The 24,950-nt window shown below is 41.1% G+C and overlaps 1 protein-coding gene across 5 annotated transcripts in view; it reads right to left on the bottom strand.

Moving 5' to 3' along the window:
* Positions 1-24,950, bottom strand: part of FBXW12 (F-box and WD repeat domain containing 12) — a 289,079-nt gene that overhangs the window by 39,949 nt on the left and 224,180 nt on the right. For 3 of the 5 annotated variants that reach the window (XM_069206399.1, XM_069206396.1, XM_069206400.1), the window contains one exon: positions 3,986-4,336. The exons of 1 other annotated variant lie outside the window; for it this stretch is intronic. In XM_069206399.1, the coding sequence (XP_069062500.1) occupies positions 4,237-4,336 (100 nt within the window). In that variant the 3' untranslated portion in view covers positions 3,986-4,236. Of the gene's footprint in view, positions 1-3,985; positions 4,337-4,581; positions 4,640-24,950 lie in introns of those variants that run through there. One more of the 5 variants, XM_069206397.1, reaches the window with a different exon arrangement.

The following is a 24,950-nucleotide window of genomic DNA, read 5'->3' as shown; positions in this document are numbered from 1 at the left end:
GCCATGGTTCTTGAAGCTCTAAGCAATGTTCTTCCTTTTACTACAAATGGCCAAAGCCCCAAATTGAATTTTCCATTATTAGACTTGACTCTAAAGTAAAAGCCTCACTTATTAAATATAAATACTTTCTTTTTAATTCTACTTTGATTAACTAGAAGATCTCTATTATATTTCTCTGGTGCACATAATCTGTTTTTCTTCCTCAGGTCTTATGAGAATGGAAGGTCACACTTTAGGCTTCAAAATTTTGAGGAGAGTCCTCATTTTTCAGATTCCTGATAGGAAGTCCACATGCCTCAGAAATGGGCTTCATTTCTGTACCCTTAAATAATTGCACTGCTCCTATTATTTCAACCCTCACTATAAATCTTGCAAGCTACTGCAAAAATTGTATTATCTCATGGAGGCTCGGGCTACCCTGAATATATTATGTGAGCTAAATTCCATGAAGACTTTTTTTTTTACCAGAACAAATCGCAATGTGAGAACCTTCTTGATTGGCGCTTGGTTAGTAGAGTATAGCGGTCTCAATTACAAGGAGGAATCGTTAACCTGCTTTCTGGCTCCTTTGAATTGCTGTGCTGCTTTGGATTGCAGTCACAGCTTGTTGTTTCCCACCAGGTGCTGTTCCTGATAAGGCAGTTAAGAATGTAGCCTTTGAGTTAGCACATCTTTGTTTTGCTGGGCAGATGTGGCAGCAGCATGTGTCGAGGGAGAAGGGTAATGGCAATCTTTTTATACCCCCAATAAGTACAACTTTGTACTAGTTCTCGTGTGAAATACATCACTGTCATTTCCCCGCTCACAGAAATTCCCTAGTATGTAGTAGCTTTGCGTGCCAGGCTTTCGGTCAGGTACCCTGGTGGTTAACGAGCATGGTCAGAATATTTAGTACGAAGGTTGCTGTTTCATATGCAGCCTATTCTCTCTCCATATGTGAATTTCAAGAGAGCATAAGGAATCCTTTCCTGGGGCTCCAAGCACGTCATAGAAAAAAAAATAGTGCATGGACCTATGAACAGGAGCGCTACTCCTAGCCCCTATTTTCCTCCTTGCCTATGCTCAGATGTCTTGTTGAGATGGGAGAAAAGGTGAGAGGAGGCACAGAAGGGTTTGGTGCCCTTAGCCTATCTCTGGACCACAACATGAAAACTAAAAAGTGGAAGGTAAGACCTTTGAGTACTTTTCCTTCCATTTGAACTTCCTCTCCTCTGTGCTACTGATATTTTGTTCTTTTGCATCTAACCACCCTCTATGCCTTTGTTTGCCCTTACTTCTTGTTTCTGAGTGTTCCATTAATTAGAAAAGAAAGTTTATTTGCATGTGTTTTAGGGCAGTATAGCTAGGCCGTAAAATTAATCTACTGGGTCTTTAGTCTGTTTGCACTGCCAGCTGAAGAAAATGCAGCTTTTAAAGTTGCACAAAGAAGTTTCTGACACCCATGTTTTTCCTCTTCTTTGTTTTTCCTTTTCATAAAACAGTCTAAATGTGATGTATTCCGTGGTTGGTTCTTGTATTGTATCAAACAGTGTGCCTTAGGAAGATGCTATGTAGGGATGCTCTCATATGTTACTTTACTCAAGGCGGTTGCTGCCCGCTGACACAATTATAATTATATTAATTATAGCAAGGTTTACTGTTCATGTATCCTCAGACTGATTCATGGAAGCAGTGCAGGTGTATCAAACATAATATAGTATGGACATTGTGTGGCTTCAATTGACTTTAGAAAAGCTCCAACCTTCCTATTAAAATTACATTTTTTTAAACTTATAATTGCTTGCAAATTGAATAAAATGTGTTGTGATTTGAGTATGTGTTTGATGAATGCTTATTTCTGTATTTTTTGTGTAGTGTTTTGTGTTTCAAATCATCAACAATGTTTAGACCAGGATCCCTGGCTTCCAGTAATGACTCAGCGGGGAGTCCTTGGATTCAGTTGGGGATCTCGGGTTCCAGTAATGATAAAGTAGGGGTCCACAGAAGTCAAAAGGTTGGAAACCGCTGGTTTATATCATAGTAACGCTCAAGAATTAGTAGATTCGATCATAGAGATTTTTCTGTTTAGGCAAAATACTCATGTTAACTTGAATACAGAATATCAAAGATTATGAATGTTGTAAAGTATTACATATGTACTTACTTGCATACTTCTATTTTCAGAGGGAGCTATTTTCACCTCCCTCAGAGTTATGGAACTTCTAGCAGAATCGATTTGTCAATTCTGTTAGGATCAGGATTAGAGCTTGACTTGCTTCCATTCTGAGCAGTTCCCATGTCGGACTGTTATCTGACTTTATCAATAGACTTTTGCCTTTGAACTGACAATCCCATTAGACTGCTGACTTATCTCTTTCCTTTCACTTATGAACTGAGTATTTTTATGCTAGTCCATTACTGAACTATATTTTCAATACGGCTAATTCCCTTATGTTAGGCCTCTCAAAATGTTCATGCATTAATGATGCTGATTTGGAATGTCTTGGTGTAAGTATATGCAGTTGGCCTCATGGAGCTCAGGGCAAAGATGGGGGAAAGGTCACTGAATCCCAGGCCATTGAAGAAAGATTTCTGTTTGGTATTGGGAGCTTGTGAGGGCTGATGAGGAGAGGTGCAGCGTTCCTATCAATTCCTGGCGTGGATACCAGCCAGTACAGGAACATCCATGTATTTGTTACCCGTCTTTACAAGTACTATACTCTACAGTGAAATCAGCCACACTTAAGAAGAATGTGTTTTCCCCTGACACAGGATATATCTAACTCCTAGAAGGCTTGCAAGGTTGGTTGCAGGTCCCTCACCCTATTGCTATCGGTGTGGGGAGGAAAAAGCAGACAATATTCATAAGTCTGCCTCACGCCCAGCTCTGAAGGACTTTTAGGAGGGGGTGCAGAGCATATTCTCAGAAGTCATTGGAAGTCAACTAATCCTGAGACCTCCTCTGATCCTATCTGGAAAAGAAGATCAGCCTGTCCAGAGTACACTACCTGGGTGGAAGGCACTCCTTTTTAACTTAATTCTGTTGGCAAAGAGGGAGATTTGCTTGGACTGCCTTATCCACACTCCTCCAACTATCTCCAAATAGTGGGCCTCAGTGAACAGAATCTGTAATTTTGATCAGGACTGTAAAAGAAGTGGGAAGGCGACTGAGCGCTGGGCACCATATGTCAGATGGAGAGAGAGTAACCATGACTCCTTTCGGTCCTGTGATTAAGCCTGATAGGCCGGTACAAGATGGAGTGAACTACTCGACTTGTGACCTGAGGAGATTAGTGCATTACTGATCTTTATTTGATTATGACTAGTTCCTTATGTTATGACCCCTTGCAAATGACTGCATTTTTATGCATTACAGGTGATGATTTGAATCTGATTAAGTAACTATTTTCTGCTTTCTGCAATGAGTCTTACAGTTTGAATAAACCTGCATGGTTCTGACTTAGAATTTTGTCCTGGGAGGGATTTCTTTATCTGTTCGAGGGTCCCTTCCCTTTGAGACTCTCACTGCCCCAATCCTGTGCATCAGCACTCTACATCGACTAGTATTAGTGCCAACATTGTCTGTGCCCTAATACACTGTGCCATTGCCAGGACCCAGTACACCCATGTTAGAACCACTTCTATACTTCCTGGCATCTAACTGATAAACTTTTAGTAGGAATTGAGTGATCATCTGGCTTGCCGCAAAACTCTGAGTTGGTCTGTAAAGTTTGCATCTAAACTGACCCATTCAAATGGTGCTAATTATAGGGGGGATCTGGAACGTTGTAAGTGAGCTGCAGGTGTGTGTTTCCTGGTAATTCTCATTATGCCCCAGGGTAGTTAAGTCTTAGAGAGATCATGCACTACAATGATATAGCCAGTCCCTGGCGTGCTTCACTTACATAGCTTCACTTAGAAACTGCATGGTTCACCTATAATGCAGAAAACCTTAATTTATACTGCAAGTAGGAAGCAGGTATTCCATATTCTGAAAAACACAAGCTGAAGCATGTTACTTTTGGTTTATTGTTTACATGGACAACCAAAGATGCATTTTATCACTCAGCTGAATTTAAAGAGCCCCTGCTGTAGAACAAATTAGCTGATATAATTTTCTTATATTGACTTGTTTGTCCAGTGATCCCAATAAGATTTTCAATTTGGTAGACCTGCTGATTGATGTTTAATAAACAGTTATTAGTTAACATAATATATAGTTAAGACTACAAAAAAGAGGGAGTGACTCTAATAAGCTCATACATTAAAACAATATGCTCTTAAAATACTTTTCCCATCTGTTCCATCCACTGAACTTGCGATGCTCACATAGTCACAAACCACAGATGAAACACCTCTGTTGAGAAAAGAAAAAATAGATGCAGCAGTGCTCTTTGCAAATTATGCAGGTCAACATTAAGTTTGTATATACAACAATGCGCTCACATCTCTTTGTTGCATGTTTACAATGTACTGCCTACTTGCAAACTACCTGCCAAGACAATCATTACATGTATATGCTGGTAGTTAGGGGCCTTTTGCACTTTGTAGTATGTTTAGCAGTACTACAAAAATGTTACTCGCATACCAAACTCACCTGCGAAGATCTCCACCTCTCTATGTTTTCCATTCAACTTCTCTGTGGCATGAGCGGAGATCTCTGCACACAGAGGAATACGTTTAAGAAGTAAATGCAGAAGCAATCTGGAAGTTAGGGAATACTGACTACTAAATAGCAGAATATAAAGAAGGGGTAAGGAAGGGTTTAAGGAAGGATGAGCATATTCAGTCTCTCACCCTCTAAAGTGTAAGCTAACTGCTATTCAGAAACTGCATTTCTAAAGTTACTATAGCAAACATTATCTCAAAAACAGTAATAAATATACTTCAGCTCAGCCTTGGAGTAAGTAGAGCACCACATATAGCCACTTATAGCAACCCACACCCATAGACAATAATGGAGACAGAGACCCAAAATATAACCAAATCAGTAAATCAAATTTTATATATATATATATATATATATATATATATATATATATATATATATATATATATATACACACACACACACACATATATATATATATATACATATATATATATATACACACACACACATATATATAATAGTGATATAATTATTCAATTCAATTAAACTTTTTAGGAAAATATAAAACACGATTCTATAAACATTTAGTAAATTTTAAAGCATATTAAATAGAAATAAAAATACTTTAGGAGTGATTATTTTTAAGATTATTTTTCTTAAATAGTATTTATAAATTCAATATATATGTAATATACGAATTACTTAATACACTTAAGTTTATGTGCTGCAATATGTTTTTATGTGTTCTGGGTTTAAAATTAATATTTACAATAATTTTATGTTAGTATGTTAAATTAAAATGTAACTTTTTTTGTTTAATAAAATGTATTATTTTACGATATACTTTATGCGGTAATCTACATGTGCACCTTTGTGAACCGGCCCCTCAGATTGCAAACAAAATATCACTGCATTCATGCTGAAAGACCTACATCACTAGTCTGGAAATTAAGAATTGCAGTGGCCACAACTTAGATTTTTATCTCAAAATATTTTTTCAGATTATTTGTTTAAATGTACATTTTATGTAATAAATACATAGCAAACAATCATATGGTATCAACATTAAATTCCCTTTAAATTGTTTGTTTTCCATTTCCTATTTTATTAAATGTGTATTTATTTGTAATTTAATATATCAGTACTACATATAACTTTGTCATAAACCAAATCCTACTAAAACATTTCTTCATATCAAGTTTGTAGCACTACCGTGTTTTGATTCAATTTGCATTATTTATGACCTTTAATCGGAAACCAACGCATCACCTTCTCCAGTCACTTTCATAGAATATTCTCTTATTTTCACAATTGGTGTAGTAGCAACTTTCCACTATTAGGGCAAAGTTCTGTAAGTGATCTAAATGGGTCACGTGGCTTTGGAGTGCATACATCACATTTTGCACCTACATTCCAAAACTGAATCATGTCACTTTACCTACACGTGCAAAAGAAGACACTGAGAATTCTATGAGTTGGAGTTCTCTGCCCGAGAAAAAACACAGTCCATGTGAAGATGAATAGCCTCATTCATCTTAAAGTCTCACATGAAAATGTCAAGTATTCTGGAATACAACTGAGATGCATATGCACGATTTTGCTCAAGAGTATGGCTCATTAAGGCTGGGACAAATAAAATATTATGGATGAAAAACCTTAATCTAAGACAGATGTTTCTCTCACTGCAATGCAGAAAACCTTATGAGGCTCTATGGCTGCGTGGCCAGTATTAAGAGTTGACAGGAGGAATGTTGTATAGGTTAAACATCCAGAAACCTATTTACAAAGGTGCTTGTGTATATTTACAAGTGTGTATATTTATTAAGGGGCTGATTACAAGTTTGGTGGTCTGAGGACCACCAAACCCGGGGTGGCGGTCAGAGTGCCGCGCTCCTGGCGGTCGGACCTCCAGATTACGATTGTGGCGGTAGGACCCCCAGTAGGACCCCCAGGAGACCTGTCACGACAGGTTGGCAGCAGTCGAAGTCAGCTATGGTGGTGCCCTTCGTGGCACCACCATGCTTATCATGACTCCACTTTCCCACAGCCTTTCCATGGCGGTTGCAAAACCTTGGAAAGGCCGGCGGAAAGCCAGTGCTGGGGGCCTCAAGGGGGCCCCTGCACACAACCATGACTGAAGACAGTGCACATTCAAAGGGTGCTTGTGTGAGACGGCATTAACCACACTGTTTCCACCACGCTGACTGGCTGACACATCGTAATATGATGGGAAGTGAGGTCGCCGGCTTGTCGGCAGCCTCATCTCCATGGCTTTAACGGTCGGACCGCCAAATTCGTAATCAGGCCCTAAGGCCCCTAAGTGTAACTCTACACTTTTTTGTTATTCCCCATTTCTGAGTGTAGATTTACACCTAGGTAGATGTCTGCACCACCCTTAAATCAAGAAGCGGAGTCTAATACAACAAGATTAGTAGGAGGAGAGCTCCTCACAGAGAGAAAAAAATATATTTTTTTATTCTGTAAAAAAATGTTTAAACATATTGTAATGTGAAATATAAATTGTAAATATTATATTTTAACATAACATAAACTCAAATTAAATATGTATTTAATAATTAATTCTTGTAAATATATTAATTTAATTTATCAATATTTTTAAACAATAATTAAAATACAATTTCCACTGTCACTAACATTGTTTTATTTAATATGTAGTAAATTGTCTCGAAATTAAATACATAGATAATGCTTTATATATATATATATATATATATATATATATATATATATATATATACATGTTTTTTTTTACACAGTGGCAGTCACTACTGTGTAGTAATAGCTAGGTCATAGTTTACGTAGGGAAAATATTTTCTTGTTTTGCTAAATGACTTTGGTAAAGTTTGACAAATCTGCATGGAACATTCCAAAAAACGTTCAACCACATCAGCTACATCATGAAAGTTCCAAGCCAATCTGTCAAGTGGGATCAACAAAAAGAGGGGGAGGATAGTCCTGATTTGAATAGGAAACTTTCCTCTCCGAGACAGGAAAAAATTGCAGACAGTATTAAAATTAATTTGGCAAAAAGTCAAAACTTTACTCAGAAAATATGTTTTTTGTGGTTTGGTGTAAATTCATTCAACCGTTATAAAAAATAAATTGTGTTTAAAGAGGTGCGCGGATTAGGCTTGAAGAGTCTAGATCAGTGGTTCCCAACCTCTGGTCCGGGGACCCCTGGGGGTCCGCAAAGCCTCCTAATGGGGTCCGCGACTGCTTAGAAAATTAAATAATATTAACTGATTAGGTCCACAGTTTTCAGTAATAACTCATTAGGGGGTCCTTGGATTCCAATAAGGATTCAATGGGGGTCCCCGGGTTCCAGTAAAGATAAAGTGGGGGTCCACAGAAGTGAAAAGGTTGGGAACCACTGGTCTAGATAGTTGGTTCTACAAAAACAAATTGGGCCTGCTGATTGGCCAAGGAAGCTTTTCCTCCTGTTGACAATTTTTGTTCCATACAAACAGGACAGATTCTGCGGTACTAAGTGATTTGATTGGCTTACCGTGACTCAGAAGAAACTGCTGCAGCTAACATTACAGGACTTGGGCACTTGGTCCCTGTGCACTGAAAAAGTTACTAAAAACAATTTAAGGGGGCATTGGTAGGCACACCCTGACCATCTGGAAGTTGTAGGTGTGGGAGAACACAGAGGGACCTCAGCAAAGGCTAAAATGTATATAAAAAAAATTGTAATGTGCTACATCCGTGGGAGCTGTTGTTCAAGCTTCATCCCGATTCTACTGAACAAGGTAAGACACAGTTCAACCTGACTGAATGCACACTTCAGTTACACAACCATGGCTCACTGTTCAAATATACCATCTAGCTGACACCTCAGCAATCTGCTGAGTGCAGACTGCATCGCCGTGAGAGAAAGTACAGCGGTCAGTCCTATAAAGGAATGAATGGTGGTACAAAAAAAAAACAATTGGGGAAAATACATTTTAATAAGTTATTAATTTTATATAAAATAATATAAATTAATGTGTCTGCTATGTGACAGGTTGTATGGGTGGGATGCGTCAATGCCCATGTGGTTGAGCAGTCAATGCTGCAAACTCGTAGATCTATTTACTCTTGGTATGGTTGAAGGGGGTAGACGGATCCCTGAAAACAACCTGCTACCAATAAATATTGCCTGCAACTAATATCAATGGAAGATACACTCTACACTTGTGAGAAAGCCAAACAGAAATGTGGACTTGAAAAATGTGAGTTTCTTCCTGATAAAGCACCCTTAACATAGTCTTTGGGCCTCATTTTGAGTTTGGCGGATGGGAAGGTCCGTCCGACAAACTCCTGACAGGGTGGCTGCAGCCTACACATCAACCTCCCAGCGAGAGTCATTACGTGTTTCCCGCTAGATCGGCAGGTGGAACCTGAGTTTTCACCCGCCGGCCAAGCGGGAAGCAGGCTTCAGCATTGTCTCTGGCTCGTAATTGAGTCGGCGGCAATGCTGTAGCCAGCAGGGTGCACCAACACCATCGGAATGTTCACTATCTGCAAAGCACGGTCTTAAGACACTCGTAATGACCCCTTTTGCCATTCAGAATATGTGGCCTCTATAAAATAGTTGCAAATATGAAACAAGGATTATATGTACTAAAAAGAAAGGTATCTGTGACAGAGACCAAGGTTGTTACTGAACACCATGCAATCAAACTCTAGTGCTCCAGGAACCTGTTATTTGTCAGTATACAGAGTAGAAAAAGATCATGGGCCAAAAAATGAGGCCTGAATATTGAGCTGGTAAGTGCATTTGGGTAAGTATAGATTTACTAGTCTTAATTCCACATCAATGTTCCTTGACAGCGTACATCGTCCAGGTACATATATGGAATGTTCAGTACAGAAAACCAATAGGTGGAGCCATTTTGATGTTGATGGGAATGTTGTTCTAGATCATGAGTTTGTAGGTGGCCAAAATCTGCCTTATGCTCCTTTCTTTCTTACATTTCCTGGACTCCAATCTGGCTACGCCCTGCCTCCTGTTGAGCTGCTTTCTTTCATGGACCGCAATACCCGTAATTAGTGTCTAAGTTCCTATGCCTAAAAACCCAGGGCGAACATGTGCTTTCGAAGTATTTTTAAAACAACATACCTAATGGTGCCTGGGGGGAGTGTCAATGGCAAGGGTATACTGGCAGACATGGCAAGAAACCAGATTACTTCTGTTTTTGATGAGTTTCATAAAATACAATGCATGGCCACTCAGTTGAATAGTAGTGAAAGGGAGTTAGCCATCCGTGAGTTTGGGTGTGAAAGTTAGAAGGAAGAAGATTTTGGTTTCATCAGCAGGTAGGCATGAGAACTTACAAGAGAAGTTAAGGTCATCATGACATGTGGCATAGAGAGATACTAGGAGTGGCCCCAGGAGTAAACAGGTCTGAGATTTGATGGAGATTGCACACAGCACCATGATATGGAGAGAAATAAGATCAGAGCCAATAGTGACAAATAATGTAAATGAAAATGTGATGCTTTGAATACTTACATTAATTTCAGTCACAGGCCACTTGTCAATTCTTTGATTTTTGCTCACTGTGCCGCTACACACATGGACCAACTAAATGCAAATCCCGCTTGATCTTCTCCCAAACAAAGGGGACTAGGTGAGGCTAGTATGAGTGAGTGGGCTGCGTATGGAGCTCTCATCATGCTCCGCGGCTGAGTCGTCTGGCTGCAGTCAGAAGCATCCAGAATGGCAGATGGAGGTGCAGAAGTGTTGGGTGTCTTGCCGTTACTGGCCGAAGATAGACGGGAGAACCTCTGAAACCCAACTTCAGAGAAATTTGCCATTATTGGTGATCACCCTCTCTCCTCCCGCCTGCACAGACTGCACAGGCTTGAGAGCGGGATCCCGTTTGATTTGGTCTCACTGGGTGAGTGCTTGCTCCCATTACTACGCTTTTGGTGCTTGACACTTTTGACTAAGGCCTTCTTCACAGATAATTTCCACACTCAGATCCTGTATGTTTGCCTTCTGAAATTGGAATCTACAGGGCACATCCATGAATGACTTGGATAGAAGGCCCGTAGGCGTATTTATTTTTGTAGATGGTGATCCTTGGACTGATCTAAGTTCGACAGGGGTGTTAGCAAATTGGATTGGATAAAGGGAGTGCTCAACAAAGCCACATTTTACTTATTTGACTGTTTATTTTCAGAACTATAGAGTTGCTGATCTGCTGAATTAGATCCCCTGGGGGAAAGCATTAGGCTTGCTCAATGGATAGGTGGTCACTAGGGGCTACAGAGGCGGTCCACGTAGTCACAAATACAGCTTGTGGCACCAGGAAGAAACCTCATGTTTGCTTATTGCATTGGGGTAAGATATTATGAAGCGGTTGTCCCGGGATTACTGGTCAAAGGAATCAGACAATTGCTAAATCTGTGTGCAGGCAGCAAAATAATTAGCAAAGATGGCTCAAGGCTTTAAGAATATGGCAACAGGAGGGCAATCACCCTCCTCATTGGATTTCTCATTATGCTCGCATCTAGGGCAAGATAAAGCAGAACATGCTTTACAGGTGCATCAAAAGATGGGGGCAGGCATGCCAGGCTCAACGGAAAGGGAGGAGGAGAAAGACAAGGCTTCCCAAGCACTGTTGCAAGACCCCTAGAGCCCAGTCCTGCTCCCAAAACAACTAATGTGACAGTTGTTAATAATATCACAGCTTCAGAAGGGGGTATAAAGGCTGTAGTTAAAGAGGCAATGAAAGGGCAGACGTATCTCCTATTTGTGGGGGTGGTGGTTAAAGGATTCCTCAAAGGAAAGAGTATCTTTGAATGTGACTTGTAATTCAGTGATCCTAGAACAGAGGAAAAGAGATTCAGCCTCTCACAAAACTGGGAATAATCTTCACCCTCTGCTGACACTGTTGATAGAACCGGGGATGGAACCTTCAAGGAGGCAGAAGAGTCAATCAAACTCATACAAGGGCATTCACCAGGCCCAGGTAGTTACTGGTGATGCGAATATCATCAACCAGCAACACAAGTTGCCAGGAGACTTAAAGAGGGTATGTTGCCTACCTAATCACTTCTTCAAATTCTGGATGAATTAAGGTTTCGCAGGAGGATGCTAATAAAAAGTCTGACCAACAGCTCAACCTCATCAATCAGAATATGCCGAATTTGACCACGCAGATATCTGAGGTTGAACAGTGGGCATCTGATTTAGAAGACGCCAAAGAGCAGCAGATACCTCTACTGCTACACTTCAAGCCAAACAGATCGATTTACAGGCTAAAATCTACGATGCAGAGAATACGTCTTGCTGTACAAATTTGAGATTTATTGGTGTTCCAGAAGGGCGAGAAAATGGACAAACAGTAACTAACCTAATTTCAACCTTGGTGAAAAATTGTTGATCCAGAAGCTGAGGCACAAAAACTTAATATAACTACTACTCGAGCACATTGCGTCCCCAATACACAACCGTCAAATGAAAAGTATCCTCGGACAATATAATGAACTTTGGTGACTTTCGGATAAAGGAACTGATCTTATCCAAGACTGTAAAAGGCAAATCTTATCAGATACAATTTGATATTTCCTTTAAGATTTTTTCTGATATGTCCGTTATGGCAGCAAACCGTAGAAAATAATTTAAGAGCCTGATTTGCAGCTTTCAGCAAGTAGGGGCTACAGCTGGTATTGTACAGCAACCTAAGCTGAAGTTTATTTTTAAAGGTCACTTTCACATTTTTCATTCAGTACAACCTGCACAGTAATTTTTACATCTAATTAAGCAGTCAGGGTGGAAAGAGGGAGAGGATGTGAGTGCAGGTGTTAGATATAGTCTCAGTGATCATATGCAATTGAAAGCTATCGGGTATGATAGTGGAAAATTATAAGTGGAAATGTTCAATTGTTTTTTGGAGGTGGTCCTTTATGATGATATTAAGGGGGAGAAATGGATGGTATCTCATGTTATTTATGTTAAGGGGTATTCCTCTTTGAGGGATGTGCTATTTTGGTTTCCTTTTGCAGATGCCTTTGGCTGCCTCAGAGAACATTTGGTGCCATGTCAGTGCACTAAGCGAAGGGGGGTGGAGGTTTGGGGCACTGGGGTTCAGAAGGGAGGGGATGAAGCTAGACAAGAGAGCCAGGGACAAGTGGGGCTCTAGTGTTCAAAGGGGTAATAATTTGCAATGACTTAATATCAGGTGAGAATTGTGTCATGCAATGTGAATGGCTTAAATAATAGAATTAAATGTCAAGACTGGTGAGGTTGGATTACAGCCTCAAAAAGTGGATATACTACTTCTGCAGGAGACGCATCTAAAGACAGGTGGTCACTTTCCCCGTGTATCTTCGGATATACAACATACTTTTTTTGCCTTGGCGCACACCGCACATTGCGTCGTAGCAATCTTAATCGTGTGCACAATGTTGGTAGAAGTTCTTAAGGTAGTTTTTGATCGGGGAGCCAGATGGATTATGGTTAAAACTCGTATGGGGAATTAAGTATTAAACTTGATAGCTTATTATAGCTGCAGAGAGGATGGACCTTCCCCATTGCAGGAGCGGCACCTGTTGTTACATCATAAGGCGGGGAACATAATAATAGGAGGGGACTTTAATTTAATTCAGGACCTGTTGCTCGATACTTCATGCATAAATAAGCATCAGAATAAACCTAAATCTGCTTGCATGTTGTAATATCTTATGCACAATTTTGCCGTTATCGACCCATGGCGCGTGCAAAATGTCTCGACACCGCAATATTCTTGTGACTCAACAGTATGGTTGGATTGCTTCTAAATTTCAAATTCGGTTTGATGGGGGGAACCCTTGATTCTGAGCAATGCATTTTCAGATCATTCATTGATTTGTTTTATTGTAATGTTGGCAGTAATTCCCATTCCAAGAACAAGATGGTGCTTTAATAAAGTACTTTTTATGGAAGATAGTTGGGTTGCGCAGATGAAGGGAAATTTGGAGGAGTTTTTGAAGGTCTACATAGATTGGGCCTCAGATTTTTCGGTTTGGAAAGCCTTAAAAGCTTTTTTCAGCAGGCAGGCGATCTCTTTCTAGGAAGCTTGGAGACAGAAAGAGATACGAAAATATACTGAGCTCGTCAAGAGCTTAGATGAAGCTGTAAAAGTGCATACCCAGGCCTCACAGAAGGTTACGTTGGGGAATTTAGATCAGGCTAAATCCGAATTTCGAGAGTTTTTGACTGCTAGAGAAATAGTAAATCATTCCTTCTATCTCCAAAGAAGACAAGAGGAGAATGAATTTATAGGTAAATATCTGGCCTGGTCTTTGAAAGAGTGAGCTAATACTAACGTTTTCAAAAAAATTATTGATCCTCATACCAAAGTAACATGTACGCAGTCATCTGATTCCCACTCTGACCTCAGAACAGATAGACTACATGACCACACCTGTAATCTTGGAAGAGGTACAGTTGGCTATTAAGTCTGCAGCTAACGCTAAGACCTGTGGGAAAGATGGACTGCCGGTAGAAGTTTACAAGGTATTCGCACTGCAATTAGCTCCGTTCCTAGCACAACTTTTTAATCAGATTCTTCAGGATGGTCCTGTACCGGGTTCATTCACTGATTCAATGGGAGTTACTTTCCTTAAAAAAGACAAACCGCAGTATGACCCGAATTCAGATCGCCCCATAAGCCTCGTAAATATTGATTGTAAACTTTTTTCAAAGATATTGACAAATATAGCGTCATCGGTTATAAATAAGGATCAGAATGGGTTTCTACCCAGGAGGTTAAATGCGTCAAATACACATTGTTTGGTCCAAGCGATTGACCTTTGTCAGAAAGTGAAAGCCGGCACCATAATGCTAGATGCAGAAAAGGCATTCAATCGAGTTGAATGGGAAGTATTATTCCCAATTCTGCGTAAATTTGCATTTCCAGACAAGTTTATTAACCTGTTAAGAAAACTGTATCACAGGGCCAAAGCTTCCATATTCATAAATAACTCTTTGGTAGGGGAGATAGCTTTCAAGTGAGGGACCTGGAAAGCATGCCCAATGTCTCCTATTTTATTTGTGCTAGTCATTAAACCTTTAGCCTGTGCTGTATGCTAGGATTAATCTATGTGCCCCTCTACTGCAGAAGCTCCCCAACTCAAGTTATATGCAGAAGACATTGTACTTTATTTAGCGGTGGATAGGGCAAACATTCAGTATGCCTTAGATAACATTGCAGAATTCACGGCTAAAAGGGGTTATAAAATTAATCAAGTCTGAAGTTTTGTTGTTTAATTGTTCCACAGAGATTCTCCCTGCAGCTATGTGTGCATCTTTTCAAGCTAGACATCCAATCACGTTTTTGGGGGTTAGAGTTACGTCGGACTATGCTGATCGGTATAATCTTAATTACAAAACTTAAACAGATAGATCACGGAATTTACTTCTGTTAACGATTATTGGACGTGTCTCCCTGAGAAAGATAAATCGTCTGCCGTTGTTTTTATTCACCTTTACAAATCTTGTGATTAAGGTCCCGAACTCTTTCTTTAAAGCGATCAATTCTGACTTTCATACATTCACCTGGAAAAAGAAGCATCCAAGAGTTACATTTTTGATTCTTCAGTTGACTCAGGAAGAGGGAGATCTATCTTTACCATGTTTTAAAAACTATTATGAAGCAGCTCTTCTAAGTTGGCTATCTTCTTTTTCGAGAAAAATATCCAGCGATAGTAACTTTTATCTAAATGAAATGCTAAAAATCCCCAGACTCGATCCTCTTTCATTTACACGGATTCCTAGACTTCCGAAGAGGACTCGTTATAAGACACCTCAAATGACAGTAGATTATTTTAATTGTATTTGGCAGCGATTTAAGGTGCCATATTTTCACCTAGTGTTAAAGCTTAAGTACTGCCCAAGCTTTGGTTTGAATTTGAGCCATTCTATGATAGGGGGAGCTCTGGGCTACGTACGGTTGGGAGATTTCTGTCTTAATAATCGTTTGGTCTCCTGGCAAGTGCTTATCTAGGAGAATAATGCAGTGCCCCCAAGCTTGTATTTTAGTTTTATTCAGATACAACACTTATGTGAAAGTCGCCCGACTGAGGTGTGTGAGGTGGCTCAAAAATATCTCAAGCTTTTTTTATCTCCCATCTAGCAGGTATTGAGAATTGGAATAGGGTACTATGTAGGAATCTAGTAGACAATAGTGTCTCGGATCATTTGAATAATATAACAATTATTACAGGCAGAGTGTAACAAGAGCACAATGGAAGTACTATAATCAGATCACAGGAAAAGCCATTCATGCTGCAAACTTTACGCGCTTGGGCCCATATTTATACTTTTTGACGCTAAACTGCGCTAACGCAGTTTAGCGTCAAAAAGTTTTGCGCCGGCTAACGCCATTCTGAAGCGCCATGCGGGCGCCGTATTTATTGAATGGCGTTAGCCGGCGCAAGCAGACCGGCGCTGCCTGGTGTGCGCGAGAAAAACCACGTACACCAGGCAGCGCCGGCGTAGGGGGAAAATGGCGCATGGGCGTCTTAAAATGGGGCAAGTCAGGTTACGTCGAAAAAATCGTCGTAACCCGACTTGCGCCATTTATTTTCGACGCCCATCCCCCATCAACATGACTCCTATCATTGTAAAGATAGGAGTCATGCCCCCTTGCCCAATGGCCATGCCCAGGGGACTTCTGTCCCCTGGGCATGGTCATTGGGCATAGTGGCATGTAGGGGGGCACAAATCAGGCCCCCCTATGCCAAAAAAAATTATTAAAAAAAAATAAAAAAAATACTTACCTGAATGTCCCTGGGGTGGGTCCCTCCAGCCTTGGGTGTCCTCCTGGGGTGGGCAAGGGTGGCAGGGGGGGTCCCTGGGGGCAGGGGAGGGCACTCTGGGCTCATTTTGAGCCCACTTGTCCCTTAACGCCATGCCTGACCCAGGCGTTAAAAAGCGGCGCAAATGCGCCGTTTTTAGCCACGCCCACTCCCGGGCGTCTCTTTTGCCCGGGAGTATAAATACCACGTAAAGGCCTGGGAGTCATTTTTTAGACGGGAACGCCTCCCTTGCATATCATTAACGCAAGGAAGGGGTTCACGCTAAAAAATGACGCACATTCCGGGAACTTTGGCGCTATTCGCCTCTAACGCCATAGTATAAATATGGCGTTAGTTGGCGTTAGTTTTGCGTCGAAATTGCGTCAAAAAAAACGACACAATTTCGGCGCAAACGGAGTATAAATATGGCCCTTGGCCTTTTACGGTAAATGGATGTTGTATTACATGCCGGAAAAAATGAAACGCATGTTCGATGGGGCCAGTGGTAGATGTTTCAGGTGTGGGTCTGATTCTGGGGATTTGCTCCACATGATATTTGTAAGTCATGAATTGAGTATGTTTTGGACTAATGTTTTTAATGTGGTCAGGACCTGGTTAGGCCGTGTAATTGTTCCTGATCCGCTTGGAGCTCTTTTTGGCATTCCGTCCACGGCTGATAATGTCCTGACCAAACTTAAACAGCGTTGTTTTATTGCTACCGTAGTTGCTAAGTCTTTAATTTTAGCCAAATGGAAGTCAAAGGATATACCTACTATTGCTCAATGGTATATAAAAATGGTGAGGGTTATGGGACATGAGAATCTGTATGCAAAAAAAGGTTATAGCCTGTAAGCGAGTTAATACACTGTGGTCAAATTGGAAGGAAGGGGAGATGTATTCAAGAATATTGGCTTTTGTCAATCGCTAGTAATATAAATGTGTGTGTGTTCTGTTATTTTTTAAGACCTTAGATGACCGTAAGCGGACTGAGGTTTGATTGACTTATGATATGTTTGCATAGTCAGTATGATATTCTGTTTGTTGGCTTATGATAAATAAAGGTTTAAAAATATATCTTCTTCCAAAAGGAAGAGTCCAGCTTGAACTACTAATTAACATCCTGTAGTAAGGGGAACACAAGCAATCAAACCGGTTTCAATCTAATTGTGTTTCACCAGTGTGGTGCAACTCACTGAAAGGGAAAGCTATTTGGAGTAATTATATGCCACCAAAATTCATTTAAGCATACAATCATTCATTTTTTTATTGAAAATATCTCATGCACAAAAGTGACAGAACCAGTTCTAAGAAGAAACCCCCCTTAATATAGTTTTTTACTACAAGCAAAATTACAAATTAAACAGTAGACCATTCATAGCTATTATTCTGTATAGTCCATAATCGTAGGCATATTGGCCAGAAGGGAGAGAATGGGAGCAGGAATTCACAGACATCAATCACTGACATGAAAACAACATCTCTGAATACCTAAAGCAACTCCTGCTTAAACATTCATTCCTGAAGAGGACCCTGGTCCAATGATACTCCTGCCCGTCCCCACTTTACTGAATCACGATAGTGTAGGTTAAAGAATTCTAGAAAAGTATTCCCATGGGAGACCATTCATTAACCTCTTGGCCAAGTCCACCTGTGGAAAGAGAGATGATTTCCCCTTGTATTGCACTTTCAGTTTACCTGCAAAGCCCACTGATGCGGTGACATTCCTGCTTGTCAATTTCCGCCTCAATTCCATAAAGGCACATTTTCTAGAAACTATTTCTGGGTTAAGAATAGGGTAGAACAAAAGCCTTGTATTTCCAAGCATCACTTTCCATTTCAGTGCTGCAGCATAAAGTATCTGTGCCCTCCAGTCCATATTTTGTAAGATCACTAGTACTGTACCTCCCATTGCTGCATTCGAACCTTTGGGCTATCCATGGCAATCTAATCACAGCAATCACCAAGTGTGGAAGCTTTCCAGCCTCTATGCCCAGCAAATGACCAAAAAAGTCAATCCTTCGGGCATTCTGCCCCAATTTGCTCAGGGAGTCCTAGTACTCTCAGCAGTAGCCCAAACACTGGTTATACAAATATTCCAACTTATAGTCCAGCGAGACAAGGCTGTCAACCACATTAAATCTAAAGTTTGCTATGTGTGTAGGGTTCAGTCAGCAAAAAGGGGCACTGTTCAATAGGTCTCACATGGCACCCACAGTTTGGGTACCGACCAACCTGCTGCCCCCCACCCTTCACATTCCCCGCCACATCCATTGATTTGTGTTGTAAGTACTGTGAAGGACATCTATTGCTGGTAGGCCTGCAAAGTGACTTTGAGATGAGAATTGAGGAGAGGTCAGGAGAATGTGGATAGAAAAGGTGATTAGCAGACATCATTACACAAACAAAATGTTGAGAGCCTTGGACCCTGATTTGATTGCACTATCAGAATGTGTGTGGTAAGAATCCCAAGTGAATCATAGTCAAATCATCATATCTCTATGAGGGAAGGAAGAGAGTTGAAAAGTGTGGATGGAGAGTCTGGTTACAGGTGAGATGGATGAGGAACAGTCACTCACAGGGAGCCTAGTGAGGCTGTAGCTGAAAGTTATGATTCTTACTGAGAATAGGAATACGAGTATATTCCTGATGGAGAGGAAAGGGTGACAGGTGTGAGGGCAAGGGAGTGAGAGTGTTAATTTTGAAGGCAAATTGCTGAGGGCCTGAGAGTAAAGAGGAAATTCAGGGTCTGATTTAGAGGTGGGCAGTAATGATGCATCTGAGTTAAAAATGTTAGCTGCATCAGCTGCCCACTTCTAGTTTCATCTGCCCCATCTTTCTGATGATAAAACTACTGCCATCTCCACCAGTTGAGGAACTGCAAAATCTGTCTGAGGAGTGTTATCCTAATTTAGGTTTACCCGTCCACTATCATTTTTGGTGGTGCCTCCTCCATGACAGCCTACTATATAAACCATGGTGTCTGTCACAGAACTTCACAAAACTGCTATGCTGTGTTGGGGAAACATCCTAGCATCTCAATGACCTGCCAAATGTGGGTAGTGGGAACATGCCCCCATTTGGCATAACATGTTGAGCACCCAAATTGATGAATGCTAATCCTCCACGGTAGACAGGCATGCTTTTATAGTTATATTATTCCCCCTAGGTTGCCTGCCATCGTATTTCATACTCTCCCACTAGTACAATATTATCTTGGACCAAGTATTCCACTATACATCATTAGGCATGTGAACCTTCTGCTCCTGACATGGCATAGGACCTCAACATTTCTCTCTGTCCCCTCTTGCATGGTCTGCACATTCCATGGCACAACCTTCATGCATAGGTACCATCACCATGTCTAATGTCCATTCCATTACCATGTTGGGAGAGAAAGGGAAAATATAAAGTATAATGCAACTGGTCCATTCTGACGCTCAGTCCTTGAATGAGGCATTTTGTAATCCAGGGCGATGGACATTCCATAATTATGATTTCTCAGGGACAGGCTAGGAAAGGTCTGATCATGAATCACCTGAAGGGGATAGTGTAAAGGGGACCATTTTGCTTATGGAGCTCGCAGCCAGACAAGAAACTGATAAGAACAGAGAGAGAATGCTAGCAGTAAACAGGGCCAGATAAATGCCAAATGTCATGTCACAGAGAGAGAGAGAGAGTGCTGAGAGCATTTACATGCCAGAAATATGCCTCCCATTATCAATATGAGTCGGTAGGTAAAACAATGCAGCAGGACTGGACAGCACTGCATATGTTTCAGTGACAACATAGAGGCAATTCAGCATGAAACGCACGGCAGAGAGAACGTGATTGACAATGTCTGCAGTGGTACCCCAAAATCTGGCTTTGTAGTAGGAAGGACGTGATGCTTTGTGTAAGGAGTTTAATACTGAAAAGGTCAACGAGTGCGGATTTGAGTCTAGCCTGGTATGTTTGTCAGGTGTCATGTCTTAATGAGAGTGACAGTGAGGTCAAACATGCTTGCTAATATGTATGGGTCTGTCCTGTTCCTCATGCTCATTTTGGAGTGAGGCTCTTTAGTGCTCAACCTGCACACCATGTACAGGCGGCATTGAATGAGAGCATCTTCTGTTCACATCACATTCCACAATGTGTCCACATTAGTCTGAGCAATCCTGAATTCACGGTGCATAGCTCCTGCCCAGTCCACCTTTATTCTGGCGGTACTCTGAGTAGATATAATTATGTGACTGCTGAGTCTAGGATCCAAGGGAGTGAATCTGGAACAATGGCCAGGACACTTCCCAGGATTCGTAATACATCCTAATTGACATTTGTAAAATTCAGAGATGTGATTGAGCCAGAAACATTCAAAGAAGTTGCTATGTTCTCAAATAACACTAAAATCTGTTTTTTAAAAGAAAAATCAGATCATAGAGATATCAGCTGATGGGAAAGTCTAGACACCCTGTTACCAACTCGATTATTCGGCTAATAATCCAGTTGTAAACAAAAATGAGTCTTGAGCAAATGGTCAAGGTAGGTAGTCAGCTAAAGATCTGCTATACACATGTTTACCTTTGCTTCGCTACTACACCAAAACGCTCTAATTGGGTCAAGAGTCATTTATTTGAGTAACTATTTTATTTCAACAATGAATTGTGTCTAACACTGCAAAACACAATTCTGACTCCCTTACTAAGCAATACGTCGGACAATCTACAGGCCCTAGCTACCTTCACACACATCTCAAATGTACCCTTCATTTAAATCAGGGAGACAGAAGCTGTTTCTTATCTGCAGCAAACTGTATAATTAATTCACATTGTCCCTGACAAACAATCACTCTTTAGACCAGGAAAAGGAACTGAGAATGTGATTACCGTTATTAAAGAAGACTTTATCAAGTGCGTTGATCTGGATCAATCAGAAATCTTAATCATCTCCAATATATCAGCAGTGTATAATCCAGTGGACAACAAAATGTTACAGTACAGCCTGGAAATGGGCCAGGTTTACCCTTCCAGCCATTACACTGATAAAGTATTTCTTGACAAACGGAATTAAACAAATGATGATATATTCCTCTCTGAGGATCAGAACAGTACCATTCATCACCTGCCTGAAAACCCCATCACTGGATGAAGGGGAACTATCTGAATTTTAATCCCAAAATGATACTAGTGCAAGACCCAGCAGATACCATCCTACTGATTATCTGGCAGGACAAACTGGGTGGTGCCCACTCTCCTATTCATACACTTAAGAACTTTGAAGTACGATACAATGAAAATCTCTTTTGATCATCAAATCTGCACTAGGGAGTAAAGACATCAACTTATATATCATGCAAATGAGGAGAAACTTCCTGCTGCTCCAGCTTCTCATGCTTAGTTGGCCACGATTTGTTTATGACTCGACTAGGCTATGCTGCTGATCCCAAGAAAGAGACTGCAATCCTACAGTCTGTCACATCAAGCAGTCAGTCTTTGCCTCAACTTAAAGACACAGAATCACATCTTCAATGGCCCTCACAAATTTCCATTGGCTTACAGTGACAGAGAGAATACAATTCAAAGGTATCTGTGCCATTTTCAAAGGGCAGGAGGGTCTCAGTCCCCAGTACTTATATGTTTATTCAAACTATATTCATCTTGCCATAGCTTGAGATCAGGTATGGCACAACTGGCTGCACAAGCCAGCCACTGCTAGAAACATCTGTGTTCAAAAACTGACAACATCTCTCTTTCACTCGGAATTGTAATCCCTTCTATAAGCTTCTGGGAGTGCTTCCACTCCACAAGGAACAGGCCCCGAAGATAGCAAAGCAACCATGGATGGGGTCTGTGACTCACCACACCAATAGTAATTGGCATTTATTGAGCCCACCATAACCCCTGCAAGCATCATGGTATAGCATAGATTAGACAACAGACAGCACTGACTTCTAGTTATATTAATAAGCCAGATTTTCAGAGGCTCCAGAAACTCTTTTTTACTGCTTTAATTTGCAATAAAAAGTTATTCCAGCTTCAATGGCATAAAGCACTGCTGCCTGCTCTGGTACAACAAATTCTCATATTACTGAAACAACACGAGCAAGAAGATATAATACGGCACAAAAAGATACATATGCAGAGTTAGTACTGCAGATAAACAGGCCCCTCATGACAAATGGTTTTGTGACAAATGTAGAGACATTTTAAAAGAATACTTGGGCAAACAGGCAAACAATAAAGATTGTTCAGTGGTGGAGTGACAGAATCCCTAGGTCTAAGTCCCAAAATAAGTCTTCCAGCCACAGTCTGGACATACTGTAGCTATTTTGGCAAACCTGTATAAAAAGAAGTCCAGATCCGAGGTCATTGATGTCTTCACTACTGAGCTAGGAAACAGGCTAACTCAAGCACTACTCATTAGGCTTCAATAGCACTACTAATTCACAAACCAGCACTGTACACAACGTTTAATCAATAAGTAACTAAAAAAGTATTAAACCAATGACATCTTACAGACAAACAGTCCATAACTGAATATGTATCAGCAACTCATCTCCCGGAATAGTCAAGCCACCTCTGGTCAATGGCACTGGAGGGCAGCACAAGCCTGTGCTGTTGCAGCAGCTGTCTGACTACACAATGCATAAGTAGTTATGGTGTTGGCCCATGACATGGCTGTTGTTTGTTGCCTAGAATTGTTAGTCATTATTGATAGCCATGTTGTGGAGCATAACTCCCTAAGCTCAGAGGCTGCACTTAGGTCCTATAAATGTTTTATCCATATGACACACTGTGGGAGCAACCTAGTGGCTGCAATGATGGTGTATTGTTTCTGGATATATGATGTAACCCTTGTGTTCCTTGGTATCTGAGTTATGGTGCTGTGTCACCCACTACATATTAAATTTGTATCCACGTTTACATGTGGGGAAATGGATAGTCATTAATGTTTGCCGCTGCAAAAATTAGGAAGATGAAGGGAGTTTATGTTGGCCTTTACATGTGTGCCAAGAGTATCCAGGATGGCTACATCGGGCACAGAAAATCTAGAAATATTTGGAGTACCTGGTTTGCATCATATACGATCTGTCTCTGGAGGTGGGTGTGGCTTTTTCGCTGGACAAAGGGGCCATTTTGATAGTCATGTATGTGTAGTCTGTATGTACAATCTTTTAGTAAGCGGAAAGTCACTGAGATTGTCACTCTAGTGCTTGCCATATCTCCCATGGTATCTGGGTGAGCATGCCGCACCACATAGGGCTTGCAGACATCTGTAACTTGCCAAAGTGGGCATTAGGCAGGTGGTTACTAAATGTCACTTGGGTCTCTGGTGACCCTACGTGGGGGAACCAATGGCATAACAACATAGTGATTCTTCTTGATTGACATTATATGCACCATGTCTTTTTGCGGAACAATGCGAGCTGTGTACTGACATAAAGGTTTTGTAGTTCAGTCAGAATCTCTGCATACTTTTCCTCTCGCTTAACCCACTCTCGCTTCTTGCATTTTATTGTGCAGACAATCAACATAATGAAGCCATCAAACCAGAATAACATCATCAGGAAGAAAAGAAGCCAAGTTTTTAAACAGTTTTTCTGAATTTGGATCATCAGAGATTAGGCACAGATTGGGTGGACGACAGGTCTGTAAGCCTGTAGCCACTCCCAAAGAAACACTGCCACTTTGTGCTGGCAGTGGACCCCATTTATTTTTTTATAGAACGCCATAAGAAGTGGACTTCAACATGAGTTGGCACATATGGTAGCAATGTATTATTGCTACAAGTCACTGCCTTCCCATTGATGACCTGTGCACAATAGCAACAATTTTGAAATGAATAGAATGGTCTATCGGGAGTCAGTACAAGACGAGCAGCAGAGGTACTGCATGATTAAACTTAATGGATCTCATTGGAAGATGTACAGACGTGTTTTGCATGATTTGACGTCATGAATGTAGACACTTGGCAATCTGGAGATTCATAGCATCACCAAACTCTATCTCTAACCTGCATTTAACATGCATAGTGATTGTGGTGGCCCCCAGTAATATTTTCCAGGTGTTCCAGCTGCAGAAAACGACTAAAGAAACCTGCTCGTGGAGAGATTGACCAGAATCTTTTTAAAGCCAAGTTTTGTTATAACCTTTAGTTGGAAGTAGAGTTGAGACCATTTGAGCTGGCCAGTATCCCAGTGGTCCACTCTACTCTTTCCCCAGTATTACATTTATTTTGTCAGTGACTACTATGAGCCAGTGGCTGTCCCTCCAGCATCCCTTATATATTGTTGGATATTGGTGCCAAAGCTAGTAGCTAGCTAGTTACGGAATATGTTGACAAGCCTACGTACTGACATGGTGTGATTTGTTGCCACAGGCAGCTGCTGGAGGGGGAGGAGGAGGTACGGTCGAGGCTACGGTATTTGGGCAGAGTTCCTGACCACGCTCTGTAGACCCCGTGCCGCAGGCTGTGGAGAGGTGAAGGCGGGGAGTGGTCGTTCTTTCCCCGCTGCCAGTGAAGCAGTGAAAGCTGCAGCACTGTGGAGCCCAGGAGACCAGTCCAGGAACCTTCGAGCTCGGCTCTGGCT

This window comes from Pleurodeles waltl, chromosome 9 (genome assembly GCF_031143425.1).
Source record: "Pleurodeles waltl isolate 20211129_DDA chromosome 9, aPleWal1.hap1.20221129, whole genome shotgun sequence".
Taxonomy (NCBI): Eukaryota; Metazoa; Chordata; class Amphibia; order Caudata; family Salamandridae; genus Pleurodeles; species Pleurodeles waltl.
The sequence above is the reverse complement of the archived record's forward strand: the minus strand, read 5'-3'. Positions and strand labels throughout refer to the sequence as shown.